Here is a 23,923-nt window from a genome sequence, read left to right as displayed (position 1 = left end):
CAGCACACGCACCACTCACACACACACACACACACACCAGCTAAACAGAGATTCGATGAAGCAGCAGAGATGGCGAGTCAGGAGCAATCTTGACTGAATCAAAAAGTTGCAAAGTGTTTATATTTGTGTGTGTGTGTGTGAGAGAGAGAGAGAGAGAAGCAGAGAGAGAGAGAGAGAAGCAGAAAGAGAGGCGCGGGCGCGATCAAAAGGTCGCAAAGGGTTTACATTTGTGTGCGTGTGTGTGTGTGTGTGTGTGTGAGAGAGAGAGGCGCGGACGCGATCGAACAGTGGAAAGTGGAAACATAAAAACATAATCCGTAATTTTGTTTATACAGGACATCCAAACTGCAGTGTTTTAAGTTACTGCTAATTAAAATTTTAAGGAAAACAAATATATTAATCTGAAATTTAGCAAATTAATTTTCAATTCATTCAGGTACAATTACCAAACATATCTCAAGGTCTTTTAGTCTTTTTATTAATATAATTAATAAACTAATTATATAAAACATATATAATGTATATATAATATATATATATATAATATATAATGTATTATATAATATATAATCTGTCGACGTGCAATAATTATCGAAAGTTATGTACAAACACCTGTCTGTTCTACTCATTTCAACTGACTTGTGAAAACTGCTCAAAAAAATCAAAATTCTTTGACATATAGCAACTTTTTTTTTTTAACAGTAACGCAAATAGTTACTTTCCCTGGTAACGAGTTACTTTTATTATAGAGTAATTCAGTTAATAACTCAGTTACTTTTTGGAACAAGTAGTGAGTAACTATAACTAATTACTTTTTTAAAGTAACGTTCCCAACACTGACAATAACGCACATCATTCCAGGAAATCCCTATCGGGCATTATACTATTGCTGTAGCTGAATAAACAGAAGATTGAAACGCTTTGATTAAACATGACTAATAAACACATGACTGCCTTATTCTGTGTAAGAAGCACATCATCTCACAGAAGGATGAGCTCAACTGTCATTATGAAGTGAGTTTGGAGTAAAAGCATGTTATTAAATGTTGTCTGTTGTTGGACAAGAGGTTCATAAATGCTTCTCATGTTTTGGAAAGAGGTTTGACTCGTGTTGCTTTTTCAAATGCATGTTATAAGTGACTCAAACTCACAGTGCTTTCAGATGGAGCAGCGTTTACAGAGCCGTACATCAATGACAAACTGTGCATAAAAAAATGATCGCAGCCTTTGCGATTTCAAAATCGCAATAAGCCAACTCGATGTAAGTGCGATTTCATGTAAAATGCGATTAATCGTGCAGCCCTATATATATATATATATATACACACACACACACACACACACACACATATACATACATACACCACACTCCACAAATTTTTCAAACAAAATTATTCTGCATAAAGAAATTGAAGCCTAATTGAGAAATTAATATAATGACAATGAGATACATTTCCTCCATTCTCAATAATGTAATGCAAACCAGTATATTAATTAAATCACTTCTATACATCATAGTAGTATTGTTGCATTGCCTTTAATTTACATTGTTTTTTACTTTACATTTTCTTTTCTTTATAGTGATGTGATATTATGGTAATGAGAAGTGGAAAATAAAATATGCCTAAATGTTTGACAATAATGTCACAATGCAACAAACCTTAATGTCATAAAAAAGCTTAATTTTAATGCAAAATACTATTTCTTTTTTTCTCTCTTTTTTTCAGGTGATTTTGTTGTTGTTGAGATAAATACATTTAAACAGATTCAGCTCTTAAACCCCCTGGATCGCTGATGCATGACTGATGCTGCCAAAATAGTTTAGACTTTAGTTATATTTAAGAGTATATAGATATAGAGAGTTGTGTGTCTGTCCTCACCGATGTGTTCTCCGCAGGTGTCGCAGTATTCGGCGTACAGTGACTCGTAGCAGCAGCAGCAGTAGGGCCGACTCTCTCTCATGATGTACCTCTGACCCCCCAGCGCCGCCTCGCACTCGAAACAGCAGAAGTGCTTCATGTGCCAGTGCCGCCCCTCGGCCTCCGTGCACTCGTCCGCAAAGATGATCTGAGGGAGATATAGTCTAAGGTCATGTGGCGCCACCTCTGCTTCTGTTCCATTCAGCAAGTGATGCAGGCTGGGATCAAATTCAAGTTTAGTTAATATAATAAAATGTGATTGTTGTAGGCCAGGATTGAACCTGTGTCTCCTGCTGAGCACCAAGGCACACGTGTGATAAGCACTACACAACAAATTCTGTCACCAAATGAATGAAAATAGAAACTGTGTGAACAATAGAGGGCTAAGAGCTGAAGTGTTCACCTCGTCGCAGGCCTGGCATCGGGGTTTGATGTGTTCAGCGTGGTGCCGCCCACAGTAGATGTGTCCTTCCTGGTAGAAGTAGATGAGATCCACCAGCAGCTCGTTACAGGAAGTGCACTGGAAACACTGAGGATGCCAGCAGGAGCCGTGACCCGCACGTGACGCAAACACCGCTATGTCACCGCCACAAATCTGCCTTCCACACTGATCAACAGCCGTAGAGGAGAGCGAAGGGGAAAAAGAGAAAAGAGTGGGATGGGAAGAGAGGTTTAGAAAGTCATAATTACAAGTTGGAAACTCAGCATTTTATGGAAGCCCTGACCGCTCCCACATGACCGCTGTGATGAACACATATAACAACCAAGATAGCAGTAACAGTTAAAGATCCCATGAAATCTCTTGATCAGTGCAGTTTTCTTCCCTGTATTGATTTATTTCCTCTTGAAACAGGAAGTTTGTGCAGGACACATCTAATCTAATACTTTTTTATTAGCCATTAGCCTTTAGTTCATATCATAACGATGATTCATGGTTTTCTGCTTCAGAGATAAAAAATTATCACCTTTCAGTGAAAATAATATAACAACAAAATAAAGCTCTATGATTTAATGTTTGAAAGCAAAGAAATTAAGATAAATATCATACATATTAGTACTGTCATTTTACGGTTGTACTATAAAATATTTTATATAATAACATATCTTATTTTACAATACAATAAAATTATTACTATAGTAAATTAATATTTCTTTATGTACTTAATTTTTTATAATTTAATAAATACAATTAATTAAAATAATATTATTAATTGTACTGTAACAAATTGATTATTATTACATATTAAATATATATTTTATAGTACAATAGTGTTATTACTATAGTGTTTTCTTTAATGATTAAATAATACTTTTATAATTTAATAAAATAAAAAGCATTCAAATAATAATAATTATTATTATTTTATGCCCCCTGTCCCCCCAAAAAATCTATATTTTTGTCAATTTCTTTTTATGAAAATGACTGTACATTTCAAATGTTTATATAAAACTGAATTTAGTTAAACTAGGTGGACATTCCTAGACTAAATAATAGTTTATCCTGATTTTATCATCAATGATTAAATTATTAATTTGAACATTAAAAAAAATCATTAACCCACTCAAGGTTGTTACAGTGATTTTACAGTGATTTTAGTAAAAGGGTTAAATCTGCTTCAATACATGTCTAGTGCCCTTTAACGTTGCTTTAACAGCACGTCCCTGTTCTTTAGCAGGGTGACAACTCTATAATAAAAAGCTATAATAAAGTCAAAATTATAAACCTCACAAGTAGAAATATGAAAGAAAGATTACATACTATGTTCTGTGTTTGATGACATAAAAAACTGGGTTTTCACACAAATCAACAGAACAAGACTTGTAATAATCTGCCTCTTCTCAACACAGTCACACCCTCTTGGCAGCTACTCATCATCTGGAGTGCATTATAGGTGTTGAAATGTGGCAAAACACATGAAATATTGCAGGGGGTGTATGGAAAGTATGCGGTTTTATCTAGTACACATGGTATCTGTCTTGGCACTGGTCAGACCGGAGTCTGAATTTATCACAGCATATCAAAAAGTTTCCAGAAGCCACATGCCAGACGAATGCCTCTTCAGCTCAAGTAGTCCTATGCACACTCTAAACTTGAGCTGAAGTGGTACTCAGCTAAGTATGCACTATTTCTGGGAGAAGGAAGCAGCAAGTTCACATATCAAGGTGATTTTACAGTTGAAAAGTTGCATCCGGACTGATGTCATCAGCAGACTGTGCTATGTTTGTCTCTCTCTTTCTCTACCTGTTGACAGATGGCTCCGGTCATGGTGACTGGGAAAAGTCGTACGATGCCCCGGCCCAGATTCTCTCTCTTCCTTTGCTGGCTGAATAACTTCAATTCTTTCTTCTCTTCTTCATCCAGAGAGTTACAGTACTGAGGCTATGCACACACACACACACACACACACACACACACATTTACAATACTGTTACAGCTCACGCAAGACCAACACAGACTAACAACAAGGCATTCTCAACGTCATTAATGTATTCAGGCCAATATGAATGATGAATTCATGAAAACATGTATGTGAGGGGTTTTACCTCGCTGTCATGGGCGGGCAGCTGGTGCAAGAGCTGTTTAATACGATATCGTTCTCCTGGACTGTTCACGTACGGAACCTTGTCCTCTGGAATACAGCTGAAGTATTGATAAACCTGTACATACAAGAACACAAATACACACATATAATAGTGTGACAGATTATGTCTGGGGCCTTATGAAATCCTTTTTATTTTTCCCCAAATTCCGTATTTTTTTTTTTTTTTTCTTCATCAAATTAAAATGCATCAATTCCTTTTTTTAGGTTTTAATAGAGACAGAGCGCATTTAGGCCACGCCCACACCGGGGGGAAAACAATCCAACTGTCTCCATTGACTTTGCATTGCGAGAGGCTGCCTCCTTGTCATTTATGACTTATGACAAAAAACAAAACAATGTCTAAAAGCTGCTATGTGACAAGGTGTACAGCAAACAAGCTAAATAACCCAGAAATACATTTTTATAAGCTGTCAACCCCAAAAAACGGTTGTTTCAGGACATAAAAGTGGATCAATTGAGACAGAGCGCAACTACTTCTCTAACTACTCTGAGAACTACGCCCACTGGAACGCGACATGATCACTTTTAGAGCCTGAAACAACAATAATCAACTAGGTAACAGTATCTTAATTTAAAACAACAAATTAATAGGTTGACATCGATTACTGTCAATCTACTGTGGTAAATAAAGCTTGTTTATCACCCCTCTCTGCCTCGCTCACACAGAGAAAGGGACATTTTATTGGAATGATGTATTCTTTGTATAATCTTTTTCCAAGATTCTCTAGTGTAGACGAAAATGTCAATTTATAAATTTATTAATTATTTATTGACAAAAAATAGAGCACACGTAGACATACTGAGTGTCAGGATCCCACAATTTACCCATTCTTCCTGCTGATGCTTCACGTCTTATTGCATGTATCCACTTTTGTCTCCTTAAAGGCTGGCTTTTATGGTTCGGAAGCTTATAAAAAATTAATTCTGGGTTATTTAGCTTGTTTGCTGTACACCTTGTCACACAGCAGCTTTTAGGCATTTTTCTGTCTTTTGTTATAAGTCATAAATGACAAGGAGGCAGCCTCTCGCAATGCAAAGTCAATGGAGACGGTTGGATTGTTTTCCCCCCCGGTGGGCGTGGTCTTCAGATTATGATGCGTTGCGCTCTGTCTCTAAATAGTTTTATTATTATTACTTTGAGAAATACATTCTACTGTACAATGGTAATATATTTCCTAAAGTTAAACCAGTTCGCAAACCAGTTTAATTTGAACAGAACAGAAAAGCAAGCATGCGTGATTTGGCATGGCAGCTAATTTGCATAATAAATAACCATTGCCTTACCTAACACAGCAAAACAAATGTTTTATTCAAATTCTAAATCAGCTAAATCACTAAAAAGCTGTCGCTCGTCTCAAATTATCGCAATCTCAAAAAGTTCCAAAGTTATAATCAATGAAGCTGACTGCACAATGATTGTCTTATTTAGCCTACACAATGTCTACACTTTTGTTATAAGTTAACTTGTAACGAGAAGATTTGCGCGAGTTCAGAAGTCAGCACTGGAAAGTGGACAAAAACACTGACGTTTTGAGTGGTGAGTGGATTCTAACTTAAGCACCCCTGATTGGCTATTGCGTTCAAGAAATCAACAGATATGTTTGTGATTGGCTACACTGCTCAACGCTTCAAAAACAAATTGTAAATAGAAACTTTTGGCGCTCTCAAGAACGCAAACACCCAATTCGTTTCTCCAATATGCTATTATTAGGAGAAAACTGAACCTAAACCAGCAGTTAAGGTCAGCTTTTACCTCTGAAGGCCAATTCACACCGTACAGACAAAAGCCAACAAACAAGTTGGCAGTTGGATTTAGAATTTTATAAAAAAATAACTGTCCTGTTCAACATACACTGACAAACGCTAACTGAACATGTACAGTAGGGTGAAAACAAACCCAACAAACACACCGTGTTGTCTGTATGGTGTGAATTGGCCTTAAAGCAATCAGATTCAGCAGCAGTTTGAGTGAGAATATTCCAGGGTAGTCTCAAATGGCCAGGGCCCAGCCTTACACACGCTCCGCCTATGTGCAGAACTTACACACTTTAAATTTGATTAACAGTCTTTTGAGGTTTAATACTTACAGGCACTACTCCATATATAGATTTGATTAAGTATACAGCCCTAGTTTTGACTTATCGATCCAAAATTTGCCAAATTTCATGACGTTCAATGTTATACTGTACATTTTTATGACTGGATTTCGCAATTCCATCAGCGTTTTCCACATCACAAGAATCATTTGCCAAAAAAACATGCATAAACTGATTAGTTGCTTTTACATGTAGGTACAGTCTCTAACGGTCTAAATGGGCAGTTATTGGCCAGGATAAAATGAAATGCAGAACTGAACATCAACACTGCCGATACACAGGACAGCTGAGGTGATGTTTTTTGTCCTTCTTGAAGCTTGACAGCCTTGTTTCATTGTATGAAAAGAGCAGCTTTAGTGGATTTAAGAGAGGCTGTGATTGGCTGATTCAGACCAACCGCTCACTTAACACTTTACTTTGACGTCAATGTATCTATAGATTCTCCTGAAAGCGGTCTCCTCACCTGTTCAGGCTTGATTCCGGGCGGCACCCAGGCGTATTCTTCCGAGGCGCAGCCCGAGTCGTCGTCGGATATGGAGTGCCTCTGGAAGTCTGACACCAGCTTCATCATCATTCTCTCCAGCTGGCCGGGCACCGAGCGCACCACATGCTCTTCCCGCACACACTTACAGTGCACACAGATCTTCCTGTGGAAACAGGTCAGCAGAGGGGTGGGGGGGGGGGGGAATAAGGGAATGAATTTGAAAAACATAAAAAAAATTGGGTGTTCATAAAAAAAACAAAAAACATTCAATTTGAGTTTTTATAGGCCACATTCACACCGTTTTTGACTACTTATAAAATAATAACAATTATGATTTTATTGTGATTATTATTAAATATATGAACAAAATAAGAAATATAATGTAATAATACATTTTACATTTTATTTTAAAAATGCAATACTAATATTTACGTCTTATGGCCAGATGTACTAACAGCTTGTGCAAATCCTCTTGGCGTTAAAAAAAAATACTGTCAGGATTTACTAAAGACACGCAGTGAGAAATTAGCGCTGAAAGGCATGGACAGGGTTATTTTTGCAGATGACCTTATTGCATATGCATTTGTATGAGTTTCCCTTTCAGACGCAGAATGTATGGGAGGAGAGTATTTAAATGAATCATGCAAGGTGATTTACTAAGGTTTGCGCTAGTCAATTTACTGGTATTTCCGTCAAAATTTACCGCCCCAAAAAGCATGTCTTAAACCAGACGCTAATTTGCGCTGCTCTTGGTAGATTGTGTTGGTCATTATGGAAATGATCCGGCTGTGTCTGTGTTCTTTAATTTGCTCGTCGTCAGTAAATCACGTGCAGAACTGTACATTCCCATGGGACTTTTATGGGATTGCGCTCTAAGGCTAATTTGCTCTGTTTAGTAAATATGGCCCTATATTTCTTCATTTTCAAATGGTTTAAATACATGTGCTGCCAGTTTCAGAGTGAAGGCACTATGTTAATTTACACGTGTGCAGCTCACAGCGTCTCAGAACGGCTTGATTCACAGTAAATGATTCAAGCTGTTCTGAGTCTCTGAAACACTATCATGAACCACCAATGGCGTAACTTTGTTTTAAAAAGTGGGTGGGACAGGTGTGTGTGTGTGGGGGGGGGGGGGTTGCTAATACAATGCTAAATCATAAATCAGATGTATGTACAATAACATTACGATGTCCAGCAATAGATTTAAATAGTACATTGGGCTTAATTTGTATTTTAATGAGATCTAATATATGTTGTTAGTGCCGAGAATATTCACGTGAATAAATACATAGATCCGACTATTTTACATGTACATTAATGGTCCAGAGGCAGAACTTTTGCCAAGCGTGTCAGAGGTTCTTGGGTTCTAATCCGCACTTGTATAGTTTTTCTCATCAAAACCAATTATGTTTATCAGTGGTTATATATCAAGCAGGGACACGTTTGTGTGCATTTTGTTTTGTGATTTCACCGGAACGAATGAAGAGTCTCCGCAACGGATTGAAGCGCAACCGAGTGAAGACTGTCCGCGAGCCAAAAGAGAACACTGTACGTACCACAGATCGCTTTGATCACTTGATTTCAAAAACAACACATTTCAGCACTAGATCGCCTCTTATTTACCAAACGAACGAAATGAATGCTCTGCTAGTTAACTGGAGATGTTTTATGTATTCGTAATGGTTATTTGTATTTATTTAAAAAGTGGTGGGGACAATATCGACCCTGGCAAAAAGTGGTGGGGACATTAAATATCTGCGTTCTGCTCAGTCTCAAAAATGCAGAATTTTTGGGGAAATGCTGAATCCTTCAGCATTAGCTTAAAAGGACAGTTCAAAAATAAAACTTCTGTCATGCTGCAAAATATCTATTCTTTTTTTCAAAGGAGATGTCCAGACTCCTCATTTCCATAGTGAATGCAGACCAAGCTTCAAAAAAGCCATAAAAGGGGCATAACACTACGATACGACTGTATTCCAAGTCTTCTATAGCTTTGTGTGAAAAACATATCTCTGCTGGTTTATCTGCCCTCATACTGTGCAATGCTCTTCTGTATTATGGCGCTTTTCCATTACCAGTACCAGCTCAGCTCGACTCGGCTCACTTTTCGCTCCGTTTTCCATTGCAGATAGTACCTCCACAATAGTACCTGGTCGTCATAGCGACGCCGCAGGAAACTGCCATGACTTAATCTTCTACGCGAGACACACCCGCTACCCACACACACAGGACAATGGAGGAAATCGAGTGTATACTGTTTTTGGATGTTTTTGTTTTTGCTGTTTTTTTTATTCAGGATACTCCGTCTGGCGCGTGCAATGATGACGCAGTGAATAGTGACGATTCTCTCTGACCAATCAGCAGTCTGCCGTGTTTTCACGTCACATTTTAGTATCGCCTCAGCTCGCTTAGAACCTCGCCGGAGGTGGTACGAAAAAAAGTACCTGGAAGCAGGTACAGGTTCAACTTTTAAACAGTGGAAAACCAAACAAAGCCGAGTCGAGTCGAGTCGAGGCGAGGCGAGCTGGTACTGTGTAGTGGAAAAGCGCCATTAGATCTGCATCATCACTGTCTGTTTTTAAATCTGAGTTGTCTTTTTAATTTGGCTTATAATCAATGAGGAAGTTTTATTGCACTGTATTTTAGTAATTCTTTTGTATTGTCAAATTGTTTTGTTTATATTGTGCAGCACATTGGTCAACCCTGGTTGTGTTTAATGGTGCTATATATATATAATTGACATTGATTTATCTGCTTTATATCGGCCACACTGCTTTCTAAGATGTCGGCACTGGAAATAAAAAATAAAAATAAAAAATTGGTCGAACACTACATATGAATTAAAAATATTCCAAATCTTAATTTCTGACTTTGGTCAAACCCTGTCACCAACATATCTGAGCACTAGCTGACACAACCGATGTTCATGATACCTATTATTACTTCTCAAAACAGACAATAATTTCAGGCAGGTGATTCATGCCTAAAAGTTGTTACATCAACTCATGTTGACTTCACGCTAAAATCAAATGTAGAAACCAACCCTGCAATCAAAATGACCATCTTTACATTCTACATGTTACTGGTCTTATTGTGAACTATCATTCAGCACACCATGCCAAAAAAAACGTCAAAATCAAATCAAAATGTTATAACTTGGGCCTCCTTCGCTAGTGAAAAAGTAATATATTTAAAATACATATATTTCATACTAAGTATAGTTCAAATATGTTAACATACTTACTGACATATCGCTTGAGACTTACTGATATAAAAGTTATAATGATTGGAGTACTACTTGTGCACAATGCAGAATGCACATTTCTTCATATTAAGCCTAAAATGTGTTTTAATATCAATATTAATAAGGATTGTATGAACTTTGAATAATATTAATCTTTAAATGCAAGATATGAAATAAATGCATTTCAAATACATTTTAGTATATTTATTTTTCACTACGGTTTTCTAAGACTTTTTTTTTCCGGCTGATGTTATAGAGAATATTCTATTCAATTCCTGATTGATAAAATCAAGCCATGTCCTTGTTTAACTCAGAAGTACATCATTACAGAAGAAATCTGGGTTGCAAATGGCGTTTCATGTTGGTTTCAACATGTTGGTGTCCTAAACATCCACAAAATAAACAAGAATAAGACCTAATCACACATATAACAATACATCTAATCACACATTAAATCACAATTATAGTTATTCACACATTCCACAAAAAAATATGCAAAAATATGCACACAAGTTTAATACTATTTGAAAGAGAGAGAAAAAAATGTTGTGCATGCAGACAGGCCTGTCAGTGGGACACACCTCACCCTGAATTACTTAACCTGCTGTTGTCACAGCAATTTAATTAATGCCATCTATTAATGACAAATGATCTAATGTTTCTGATGAAGACCAGCACAGCAGGTTCATCCATGGCAACTACTGGAACAATGGCTAGAGTCACAGATCTTACACTTCACTACACAGCCAAACTCATGCCAACAAAAGCCCTTTAATCCACAAACATACACCAAATGACTTAAATCATAACCAACTTTCATTTTATTTTGTATAGAACCAAGATATGAAGAAAAGGTGTATATTCTGTCATGATTTATTCTAACATTGTTCCAAACCTGTGAAACCTTGAAAAATGAAAGTCAGTAGGGGCCATTGTTTTTTTTGACCCCATTGACTTTCAATGTAAGGACAAACATGAAACACATTCTTCAAAATATCTTTTAGAAAAAAAATTCATACAGGTTTGGAACAAAAGGAAGAGTAAATAATGATCAACGATTTTTTTTATTTTTGGGTGAACGAATCCTTATCCCTGTAATGCATGGATATACGTATGAAATAATATTTTGAAATGGAACACTAAATCTACAAAAAGTTTGTACCATATTTGATATAGGATTTTATGGCTCATGTAGTATGATATATAGTGAGAATTTCGAGCTCATAAAAAATAAATAATAATATTCAGATGCTCAAACTAAGCAGAAATATGCAATTTGGTGAAGTTGCTGCTATTTATACGGTCAAAAAGTAAGATGAAATTATTAAATTCCCAATAATATGTGAGATGATGTGTAAATGCTTAGTTTTATGATCAAAGCTCTGTAGTTTTCATTCTGAAGGGCAAAACATATAATGCAATGCACTACAATAATGATTGAGAGATCATCATATTTGATACTCACATTTTAACAATTTTCAAAAAATAAATAAATGATGTACGGATAATCAAGTAAACCAAAGTTGCTTCAGTCCAGTAAATGTTTATCTTGAAATATAATGAACATAATACAAAATATATAATGTAATATTGAATTATTATGATACAAGTTATTCTCACGTTGACTTGCCTATACAGATGTTTAAATAGAACTTGAATTTGCTTGATGAAATAATACAAATTTGTTTAATAAAGTTCTAATTATTTTCTGTAATATTTTATTATTTTTACTATGCAGTAAGAGCTTTATAAAGCCATAGCAGTATAAAATATAGCACATCTCTCCTACCTTACTGCTTGAATAAATTAACAATAATCTCTAAAACATCAGATTAAAAGAGAATGAACAAATACGTACTGAATACAGTTCAAGAATCAGCCAGAAAATGTCCAGGTGCGACACACTTTTCTCTAATCCTAATCCTGTCCCACAACACAACACAACAAACCCCGTCCTCGGACTGAGTGCTGCCAGAGACTGATGAGCGGCGGACGCGCGTGTCACAGTCTGAAGGCCCGCTCATTGGGCGGCACTGATGATATCACACCACTTGTGTGATCAGTTTTCTCTCTATCTCATGCTGAAAATGAGGTCAAAGCCCGGTCTTCAAGTCCACACGGAGGTGAAACGGGAATATAGTGGCGGTTCATGTGTGTGTGTGTGTGGAAGGGGTGGGGGTTTAATCCTTCTCAGTACAGTTATGGGATAAGCGCTACTGCTCTCTTAAAGTCAGACATCAGTTCATTTTAATGGACAGCTACAGCCATAATGTCAAACAGAGAAAAAGAAAGCAGATGAGTGCATACTAAAAACAACGTCACTATATCAGTGTGTCTATTGTATAACACCTCAGATGGGTTTTGGTGGCGGGGCGGAATGGACGCGCACAGATGGAAGACAAAAGCTGCTTTTCACTGATTTTACTCTCTTCCTCCACTCCACCTATCCACCACTCCATTCTACCAATCCCTTCTTCTCTGGATAAGCTGCCACTCCATGTCCCAAGCCCAACTTGCTTGTACTGTATATAAAGTCTCTTCTGCTCATCAAGGCTGCATTTATTTGATCAAAAATTCAATAAAAACAATAATATGGTGAAATCTTATTACAATTTAAAATATCGGTTTTATATTTGAAAATATTTGAAAATGTAATTTATTCCTGTGATCAAAGTTGAATTTTCAGCATCTTCAGACTTCAGTGTCACATGATCCTTCAGAAATCATTCTAATATGCTGTGCTTTGTAATATTTTTGTGGAAACCACACTGAAAAAAAATCCTGTTGTTTTTACAATAAATAAATCCTGCTGTGGTTGCCAGTATGGATGCGCCGATCCGATACTCAGCATCGGTATCGGCTACGATACCGCCACTCTTTGCCGGTGTTGTGACGAATTTCGACCCCCGCCAAATTATTACCCCCCTTGTATTGGTAGGTTTAGGATTAGTTGAGGGGGAGGGGTTAGGATTAGGGGTGGGGTTAGGATTAGGCAATCAGGTACTGACTTCAACGAGGGGGGTAATAATTTGGCAGGGGGTCGAAATTCGGCACAACACCGGATCGGGTATCGGTCAGAAGAGACCGATCCAAATCCGATATTGTGCGTATATTATTGTTGTGTTAAGCCCCGTTCACACTACAAGCGACTTTATCGCTGCATAAAGTCACGGTGAGGTCGTTAGTGGGCGTTCTCACTACTGGTTGCCTAGTAATGTTTGTGAGTGACATTCACGGATGTTACTCCGTGTTGTAGACAACAAATCTGTTTTCTTGCCGCTACAAGCTAACATTTTGGAAGGAAAAGTCTAAATATAAATGGAATCAGTACATAAAATGCATAATATTAAAGATAAATGAGAAACAGCGAGTGCCCTGTGCTATCGCGACTATTTAACTGCAGAAAATGGGCAAATACTGGTCTTTCTGAGTTCACGAAACCATTCGGGCTCGGAGTCAGCACGGCGAGTACCACTGTATGTACACGGAGACATATCATAAATTATTGGACAGTTTCTGACTGCTAAAATAAACTTCTCATTCATCTTGCCTCGGTCAGACGCTGCACTGAAGAGTGACGGATCACGTGTGCTCCACTGACTTCACTCCTATTGGTTGTCGCTCGCGAAAGTCGCTCTTCATTTGCATAAAGTAAAAAATTTCTCAACTTTGTCGCGTCGCCAGACACGCCCCATCCAGTCGCCAACGGTCGCGACCGCGCGTGTTGCCGGAAGTCGCCCGCTCCCCATTGAAAATGAATGGTATCGTGTCGCTTGGTCACGTGTAGTGTGAACGTAGCTTTATTGTTAAGCCCCACAAAAGACATAAAAACATTATAAAGCACCATACATTTCTTTAGTGCACTATATTATAAGTGTTCTAAAGCCGTTCTATAGTATAATGTGAGGTAGAGATTAATATTTAAGTCGTTATATTCAAGTTCACGTAAACTCTTCCCTCCTGTCAGCTCCGTTCAGCTTTTAAACAGCGCGCCGCGTTCAGTTACGACAGTCAACACGATGAAACTCTCTCCAAGATGATTCAATGTTACTATTATTATACTTGATCTGTAGATAAAGGTTTATGGTTTCGCATAAAACAACTTTATTGATGTATCTTAAAGTGTTAGTTCACCCAAAAATGAAAATTCTGTCAGTAATTACTCGCCCTCATGTCGTTCCAACCCCGTAAGACTTTCGTCCATTTTCGAAACACAAATTAAGATATTTTTGATGAAATCCGAGAGCTGGATCACTCCTCCATAGGCTTATGTAATTTCATTCTGCCGGCCCAGAAAAGTTGGTAAAGACATTGTTAAAATAGTCCAAGTGACTACAGTGGCTCAACCTTAAGTTTATCAAGCGACGAGAATACTTTTTGTGCGCAAAAAACAACAAAAATAATGACTTTATTCAACTATTCATTTACAGTGTGGGCCTCTGAGTGAGTTCACGAGAGCGCCACGATGCATGTGCGAGATCTGAGAAAGAAAACAGTATAATAGTTTAACAATCCGTGCGGCAGGTCTTAAAGTGACAGCAGCGTCATATCCCGTACCTGCTGCCAAATTATGAGATAATATTAAACATATCTATATGTTTAATTTTTCCCCCATGGAAAACCACTAGCCACAGTGGCTGGTGAGCAAAAAAGTGAATGTCAAGCCCTGATGATTACCACCATAATAATGCAGGTGGTAAAAGAGAAAGAGTCACATGAAGAATCATGAAGAAGTTCCTCAAAAGTCTTTCCACAAGCTGAATTATACTAGTATACAGAAGGTGCACATTCACGCAAACACAAAACACCATCATGGTAACACACACGACACTAAAATAATGCAATAAACATTCATTAAACAACCAAATGTGCATAACTGATAACAAAAACTATTAAGAAACATTATTATTTAAATGAAATACGTTCAAAATGTGAAGTCTCACACAGGGAATTCTGGGAATGTCAGTTTACAGGTTTTCACTGTAAATTATAATTTGTTTTGCCTTTTTTACTTCGAAACATGTACAATCCTTGTACAGAAAATGTCCCCCTTGTATATACAGGAACTTACTGTTTTTTTTACTAGCATTTTAACAGTTAGCAGTTAAATGTAAAAAAATATTATTATTTTTTTACAGTGCAGTATACATTTTTTTCAGCATTACTTGATGAATAGAATGATTTATAATAGTTTTTTTTTTTTTGTGATCAATTTAATGTGTCCTTGATGTATAAATATCAATTTGTTATAGTAAATACAGTTCTGTTCTGTTTTTATAACAAATTGATACTTTGCAAACACATTTTAAGCAATAAAGTTTGTCAATAGATATAATAGACTGTTTTTATGCCTTGAGTGTCATGCTTTAACATGCAATCAAGTGTCAAAAAAAATCTAAATGTAAAAGTAGTTAAAAAAATAAATAATCTCAAGACCCTTGTCAAACTGTAATATCAAGCAATATTGAATTGAAGAATGTTGAATCTAATTCTAACTTTTTTTTTGGGTCAAAAGTTGGTCAAAAGACAAATCTTGAATAATAATAATAATAATAATATATAAATAATAATTAATATTCATACAACTCCACACAATCTCTGAATGAGAGCTAACAGGAAAGCTTACATAAATGGCATATTTTGTCCTATTGTTCCCAGAAGGGACAAACAAAGATTAGCACACTACAAAAACAGTGTGGAAACGTTACGGCTCAGGCATTAGCACTGGTCAACAAGTTCACCCATGCTGGTAAAAGCCATCCTAACCCAAGATCAACATGCAATCTGTTTCCAGATGTGTACTGAAGACGCGCTGCATGTGCAGATGGTATGACTGCACATGATGATGTCATACACATCTGCCAAGCCATTCATTTATCCTATGCACACATATTTACACAGAAAACATTTGTAATATTGTGCCATAGAGTCTATGATAAATCAAAGACGATGGGTATGCAATGTCTCAGAGAAGTCCAACTTTTCCAATGCTCTAATGGCTGAATGATGTCTTTATCAGCGCATTGGCACAGATCAGTATTTGAATACTTGCAATACATTATGTATTGTAATACATACAATACATATTGTGATGATTTTAATCATGTTTTTATTTGGCAAGTTAATCTTTCCAGTAGGAAGTATGCTTTCATGTCCCATCTCTGTCTAACCGATAAATAAGTTGCATTAATGTCTGTCTGTAGCAAAATTGCTATTTATCTAAGCATATTATTTCAAACTTTTTAAATGAATTATTTAAAAAAAAATTATTCACACTATTGTTAGTCACTTTTTTTTTGCATTTTACAGACTTTAAAATGTTTTCTTATACTGTGGCATTCAAATAAAAATTATTACAAACAATTCTTCTCTGTGTTAATTTAGCGACAAACTGTGAAAACATACCTTCATTTTTCAAAAACATTATTATTTTATTGTGTGCGTTAAACAATTTGAATATAGGGTACAACATCACAAAAATCCTAAAACCCTAACCATACAACATTTTAGAATTAGAGTATTTCAGAGTATTATACAAGAATCAAGGTCAAGGAATAAAACAATTGTATTGTACCAGAACCAATGCTTGCACACTAATAATGCTGTTTATTAAGATTACAAATCATGTACATAAACGCTGGCATCTTTCTAACTATAATTAAACGCTGACATTTGTATCTTTTACCTCATTCAGTTTGACAGAATCATGATGATCTGACACTTTTAGACACTTTCCCCCAAAGTACAATAATCATGCAGCTTAACTGTCAAAGAAAGATATTGGAAAGAGAACATTTAAATGTGAATGACTTCAGACACTTATTTTCACCACAGTACAATAGTCACATAACTTATTAAAAAAGCTACATATTTCTGTTCGTATAAGCTGTATTAAAAAGCTTGTCTGCAAAATCTGAGGGTGCATATTTCCAAAATTTGAGACATTCTTTAAAACTGAATAAACACTCCAAAGAAAGTTCCTACAAGCACATAAACACACTTTTGCCAAACTAACACCGATACACATCATCATCATCATCACTGCTATTGCCGTTATGATTGTCATTCTGAACAAACTTCCTGTCAGACTAGTTCAAACACAAAACTAAACTGAAACACTTCACAAGATCATAGGTAACTGAACACTAAGTGATCAGTACTGAGTACATTACCTGTAGTCCTGACACTGCAAAATCCCTTTTTAAGAGCTGTAATATGTTGAATTGTTCAGACCTAAGGTGATTTAAGCAAGTTAGCCATTCTTCAATGACCTGGTAGTGAACAAAACGTCATCCCGCTTGAGCCGAGTCAGATGACAGTGGTCTCTATTGCTTGATTCTTCCCCCTCAGGCCACTGAAGCCAACACTGATCCCAAACAATAGATTCTCCCTTCACAAGCCCTCCCCTCGGTCTCCTCCCTCACCAACAACATGTTTCAGATTTCCCTTTTCAAACGTGCTCTCTATAACAGCTCATGTGATAGGAAGGATGTACAGTATGAGGCTGCGTCTCTTTTGACGCTTTCATCTTAAAAGAATATTCTGGGTTTAATACAAGTTAAACTCACTGGACATCATTTCTGGTGTAACGGGGATTACCACACAAACTAATTTCCACTTGAAAAAATATGTTTTATAGCAAGGCTTATTAGTAAACAGTAAAATACGCAAGTAGAGCCACTAGATGTAAACTGTATGCATACACTTCAAACTATATAATTTTCATGTGAAAAATGCACTTTTTCTGTGTAAAATTACATCCAATTTTACACCTCTATTGCCATGCTATGCTAACACAATGCTATAAACCCTAAAATTACGTTAAGAACTATTATTAGGGATGAACCAATATGAAAATTTAGGCTGATACCGATAACCGATAATTCTTTATTTTTTGAAAGCCGATAACCGATATATTGGCTGATAAATCTAAATCCAAATTTTTATATAATTTATACAAAAACCAAAGTCTCACCATTAAAATCCATATCCCAAGAACACAATTATAATGTTCACATTATAATTTTATGTAGCCTATATGACAGACTTGCACTGCACGTTGCACCTTTTTTGAAGGGATTTCAATCATATTTCAAGCAATTCAACACCATCATGTTGAACAGTGCACATCTGAAGTGTCTCAGCTGAAGGAAATAATCCATTATTTATCAGCTTTAATACATAGACCAAATTTTCTTATCGATAACGATGACATTAAAAATGAACGTTTATCGGCCGATATATGGTGCCCGATATATTGTGCATTCCTAATGATTATTTAAACAGCTTTGAGCTCGAATATTTATGGAAGCTGGTTTCCGCCACAGAATAATAAATAAAAAAAGATAAAAACTTGCAATTGCGAGAAAAAATAGTCAGAATTGTGAGAGTGGCAGTTATAAAATAAATAACAATATATATTAATAATAAATAATAAAAAGTTGCAGTTATCTTTAAATTGTTTTACTCCGTGGTGGAAACAAGCTTCCATTATGCTGTGCTGAGTTGCAAACGTAAAAGTGAGTAATCAAGGGATCCGGTTTAAAGAACAGATGGACACTTTCTGGTGCGGGTTTCATGGTGGCAGCAGTGAGCGGCTGAGTAATAACTGCCTGGCTCTTCACTGGTAATTCAACCACTACCATCCTGCCAGACTCTCTTATCATGGCCAGGAGCTCACTGGTAACTCAATCAAATTCTCACAAGAGCTTGACAACCTCCAGGACAACTGCCTTGGACAACATCAGACACGCATGACAAGATGGACGTTCTCTCCGGTGCTTGTGCTCAGCTGGCACAGATTCTGGGACCAATCTATCATTCACAGGCTTTTCATCATCCTGGCACGCAAAAATCACCTTCAAGCTAAAAAAGACCTAATTAAGTCACAAAAATATGGAGTTTTTGTGTGTTTTAAAATTACATTTGGCCCAGTAAATAATGCAATTAAGACTTTAAGGTCATTTCAGTTCATGCTAATAAATTCAGGGTGGAAATTAACGTTTCTTCCTCCATCCACAGTTGCTGATGAATCACAGATTGTGGCAGATTTCATTTTTTGATGGTCCCAAACTGCAGGGGTCATTTGTGACATTTTTCCTTTAGTTTGTTTGTTTTCAGGTTTAAATTACACTATGAAGAACAGATTTTTATGTTAAAAAAAATAAGGGCAAGAACTAATACAAAAAAATAGATGTATATCTGTCATAAGGGGTAAACCTATGTAATAATTGTGATAAGGAATTAAAATAGTGTATTTCACTCTGTAAATTCAAGAAAATGTTTAAAAACAACATGATAAATAATTATATAACTCAATGTGAATAATTTGTGTATGTAATATTTAAACTATTGTAACAATATCTGAAATGTGTACCTTTGTAATCGTGTATGTAAATTTTGGAAAATGTCCAAATCCAGTGAGAAAAGAGATGCTCATTAGATAAATATGTATAAAGGGTAGGCATAATAAGCAAAGGCTTCAGCCTACACCTTTTTCGCTTATCATGTATATTTTTTCTTTACTATGGAAAATTGTCTGTCAGGGCTGAAATAAATTTTTGTTGAGTTGAAATTGAATTGAATTTCCAGTGGGTCTGTTTACACCTGGTCATTCATGCGTTTTTACTGATCGGATCTATCCTTTTTGTTGCACTGCGTGTTGCAGTAGCGCTGTCATATCTGGCTAGTGGGAGCCGTTATTACACGCTCTCGCATCTTTATATTTTACCATTTTAGGAAGTGTTAAATTTACATATGTGGCTTCAACAAGAATGCGAAAAAATTCCCTCTCTTTCGGAGGGCATTTACCCCTTGTTTTCTTTCTACAACTGGACAGCTATCCGATCAGAGAAAACACAAAGTGACCAGCCTGACATGCACATGAGTTTCCACATTCATTACAGTCATTTTTATGTGTGTGGAATGTTTAATATGACTCTATATTCTTGGTTGAATATCACATTAATGTATAACATTAATGTTCAAACAAGCTTTCATTGACTTGAGCGGTTTAATTCTCAAACTTTAATAGTAGGCAATTTATAACTCTTAACTTAATAAAACAATTTATACTTTAGCAAAATACTGAATGAAATGCATACACCTGTTGGCACGCGTGACATAGGTTGCCGCCCTCTGCCATACTGAATATAATACATTTAAAACATATTATATGCATAATATACAGAAATATTTGTATTAGTATAAGACAGATATATTATCAACTTTTTGATTATTAGTATCAGCTGATAAATGTTTATGTTTGGCTGATGTGTGTGGGAATGGGACTTTTATTTTGACAGCGCTGAGACTTACTAGATAACAGAGTACCAGTGACCAAATTGAACCAACTGTGAAATTAGAGTGCGTGAGTGCGTGAGAGTGACATGTGAAGGCCAAGTATGGTAATCATACTCAGAATTTGTCCTCTGCATTTAACCCATCCAAGTTAGTGCACACATTAGGAGTAGTGAGCAGTGAACACACACCCGGAGCAGTGGGCAGCCATTTTTGCTATGGCGTCCGGGAGCGATTGGAGGTCCGGTGCCTTGCTCAGTCTTTTCCTGCCGGTATTGAGAATCGAGCAATGCGAGTGTGTGCATGTTTATTTCCGCTCATACTCTTCCGGTCTCAGCGGTGTTCGCATTTACGATAAGGAGAAACTTATATATGAAACCTGGTTAGATATAATGAATGTTTTTAAAGAAAACATCAGATTTTATACATGAATACCTGTGAAACTGTACTTTGCTGAGTTACAAGCTATTGATCATTTAAAGTAGTTCAACTACAGTCAAGCCACCCTTTAGTGCTAGTGCTAGTTATTGGCCTAATAAAATTAGTTATTTAAATTATTCAACTGTCTGTTTCCATTCAGGTAACCATCACATAAACACATAATATAACAAAATACACCCTAATTTTTATAAATAGATAAAAAATATAATGAACAGCAGCAGTTTATTTCAACATATTTATCTCTATCTGTTAACCCCCTGAGGTCGACGGTATCGCCGGCGATACCAGCTCGCTTTTTTTTTATCAGTGTAAAAGAAACTCATAAATACTCTGTTGACTTTGATTTTCCATAGGAGTTTCATACATCAATCGATTCTGTTAAATGTGTATTATTTTTGTGTATACTCACAATAAAAACAAAGTGTTGTGCTTTTCGCCAAATAAAGAAAAATAAACACAAAGTGAGTTCTGCCTTCTCTCTGTCCGTGTAGTCCATTCTGAAACGCGTCCGAAAATGAATCATAACTCAGCGAATACTTCTCACACAGGCACGTGAGATATGTCTTTATGAAGATTGAAATCTCTTCTTTTAAATGAAGTAATTTATATAAAAAACAAATGTTTTTAACTCATGTAATCCCTTTGAAAGCAAGGAGAGGTACCGTTTTGCCTTCTCACTTCATTATCTCTAAATGAGCTGCGGCTGCCCCGCCCCCAGCGCGATTCACATGTAAATAGTTTACCTGATCTAGTATGCATCGCATACGCCCCCCGATCAATGCCATAAAAACACAGTTTGTTCATTAGACTTACTGATAGTTCATCGCGTTTTGAGTATGACACGCTTCTCCGATAATAAAGACGCCCTTCAGATGATTCTGGACAGCGAGGAAGAATGCACCTTTTCCTCAGAGGACGAACGGCAGCATTTTGAAGAGCGAATTCCGCAGAGAACACAATTTCGGAGTAAGTTTTACTTAAAAGTCTTTTGTCTTTTATTTTTCGTGTTCGCATTTATGAGGAAAAAACAATATTACGTGACAGTTCTCCATTATGGACGCGAGCGCTCTAAAAAAAGCACTTAAAGACTTTCAAACTTTCACAGAGACCTCAAAACAGAAAGTACAAATCCTTTCTTTAAAACGAATTTCGTTTTGTATCAATTGTATCTTAATTTTAATAATTTTTTCATTAACAAATTTCCTGGATTTAAAGTAAATATAGGCTAGCAATCACAACATAAGGTGCTTGAACTGGAGATCATCATGAACCAGACTGTAGCCTACTCGCCTCACATGTCTAAAAAATGTGAAATATATTTACAGAAAGCTGGTTCTAAACAAAACCATCCAAAACACTAGCCTACTGCGAAGATCGCGAGTCAATAGCCTATCGCCAACAACTTCATCTTTGCCAGAAGTTAAATTTAAATCGCGTGTGTGAATGAATGATGATGTTTTAGCAAACTGTATTGCTACGGAGATGAGTAAAAATCGACTGAAATATGAATACATAGATAAAATGTAGGCCTATAATCTTTTTTTTTACAAAGAAAGAGTACACTTGAAATATTGTTGAAATTGTAATTATTGTTGTAATTGTAACCTTTTTAATAAAATAGCAAAACATATTTACAAGATAGATGTAAGCAAAATCTTAAATGGTCAATATAAGTCTTCTTCTAAATATATCTTTTGTCCTTGTATTGTGGCTCAGTCAGTTTCACACCTGAATGAATGGCTAATTATGCAGAGTCATTATGCAGAGTGGGTGGGGCATTGTAATCTAAGGTGTAAACTACTCCTCCCCCTCGCATATTGGCTTTCCAAGCAAAACCTGTTTTACATCAATTTAAATCAATGTATGGTTTTATGTGAACGATAAAGCAAGACTATTTTCCCATAATTTTGAAGAAAAAACACTAGGCGAGGACATCCATTAGTCAAAAGTCTTATTGACACATATTTACTATGTGTTTTGTGGCCTTATTTCAGAAATTTTATTTTTTATTTTTTTCAATAACCATGCATAAACATTATTCTCTCAAAAATGAAAACATGTACATAGACATGGCTCACATATTATGGTAGCCCTGTTTGTGCTTTATAGAGTGAATTTACACCTTTGCCATTAATATGTTTATAAGCAACTGAAAAAAGCACAAATGTCAGGGCATGTCAGAACATCTCAAGGGCCCCAAAAACAGCCCAGACCCCAGAGGGTTAAGTAATGCTGTTCTTTTATACTTTCAATTCATTAAAGAATACTGATTTTTTTTTATCATGGTTTACACAAAAAAAATTTCAGCACAAACGTTTTTAAAGCTATCATTCATAATAATAAGAAATGCATTTTGAGCAGCAGATCAGCATATTAGAATGATTTCTAAAGGATCAAGTGACACTAGAGTAATGATGATGAAAATTCAGCTTCGCCATCACAGAAATATATTAAATTTTAAAATATATTAAAAAAGAAAACAGTTATTTTAAATTGTAATAACATTTCACAATATTACTGTTTTAACTGTATTTTTCAGACTTCTTCAAAAACATGAACAAACCTTACCGCCCCCAAACTTTTAAACAGTAGTGTATATATATATATATAAAAAACATTTGAATAAAGCTCATAAAGTAGTTACTGGAAACACACTACTGATAAATGTTGCTAATACAGTAAGTAGCATTGCTACTTTTAGTTACTCCCCAACAACACTGATCTGATTCTGAACCTAAAGAAAGATGAAAAGAGTGTGACATAATGAAAGGGAATGAGAATGAGTAAAAGAGAGCAAGACAATGATTAAATTAAGAAGTACTGAGACAGAAGAGGGA

At 36.1% G+C, this 23,923-nt stretch overlaps 1 protein-coding gene across 5 annotated transcripts in view; it reads right to left on the bottom strand.

The window, feature by feature from the left end:
* The window catches only part of prickle3 (prickle homolog 3), a 48,234-nt gene that overhangs the window by 11,845 nt on the left and 12,466 nt on the right, over positions 1 to 23,923 (bottom strand). Inside the window, exons 1-6 of one of the 5 annotated variants that reach the window (XM_084138346.1) lie at positions 17,519 to 17,733; positions 7,082 to 7,265; positions 4,464 to 4,577; positions 4,162 to 4,299; positions 2,323 to 2,526; positions 1,881 to 2,067 (exon numbers count right to left, since the gene is read on the bottom strand). In XM_084138346.1, the coding sequence (XP_083994472.1) occupies positions 1,881 to 2,067; positions 2,323 to 2,526; positions 4,162 to 4,299; positions 4,464 to 4,577; positions 7,082 to 7,192 (754 nt within the window). In that variant the 5' untranslated portion in view covers positions 7,193 to 7,265; positions 17,519 to 17,733. Of the gene's footprint in view, positions 1 to 1,880; positions 2,068 to 2,322; positions 2,527 to 4,161; positions 4,300 to 4,463; positions 4,578 to 7,081; positions 7,266 to 12,204; positions 12,379 to 17,518; positions 17,734 to 23,923 lie in introns of those variants that run through there. The other 4 variants (XM_084138347.1, XM_084138348.1, XM_084138344.1 and 1 more) reach the window with 4 other exon arrangements.

This window comes from Abramis brama (assembly GCF_963993115.1).
Source record: "Abramis brama genome assembly, chromosome: 16".
Classification (NCBI taxonomy): Eukaryota; Metazoa; Chordata; class Actinopteri; order Cypriniformes; family Leuciscidae; genus Abramis; species Abramis brama.
Note: the sequence above shows the minus strand (reverse complement) of the source record. Positions and strands in the feature narration are given on the sequence as shown.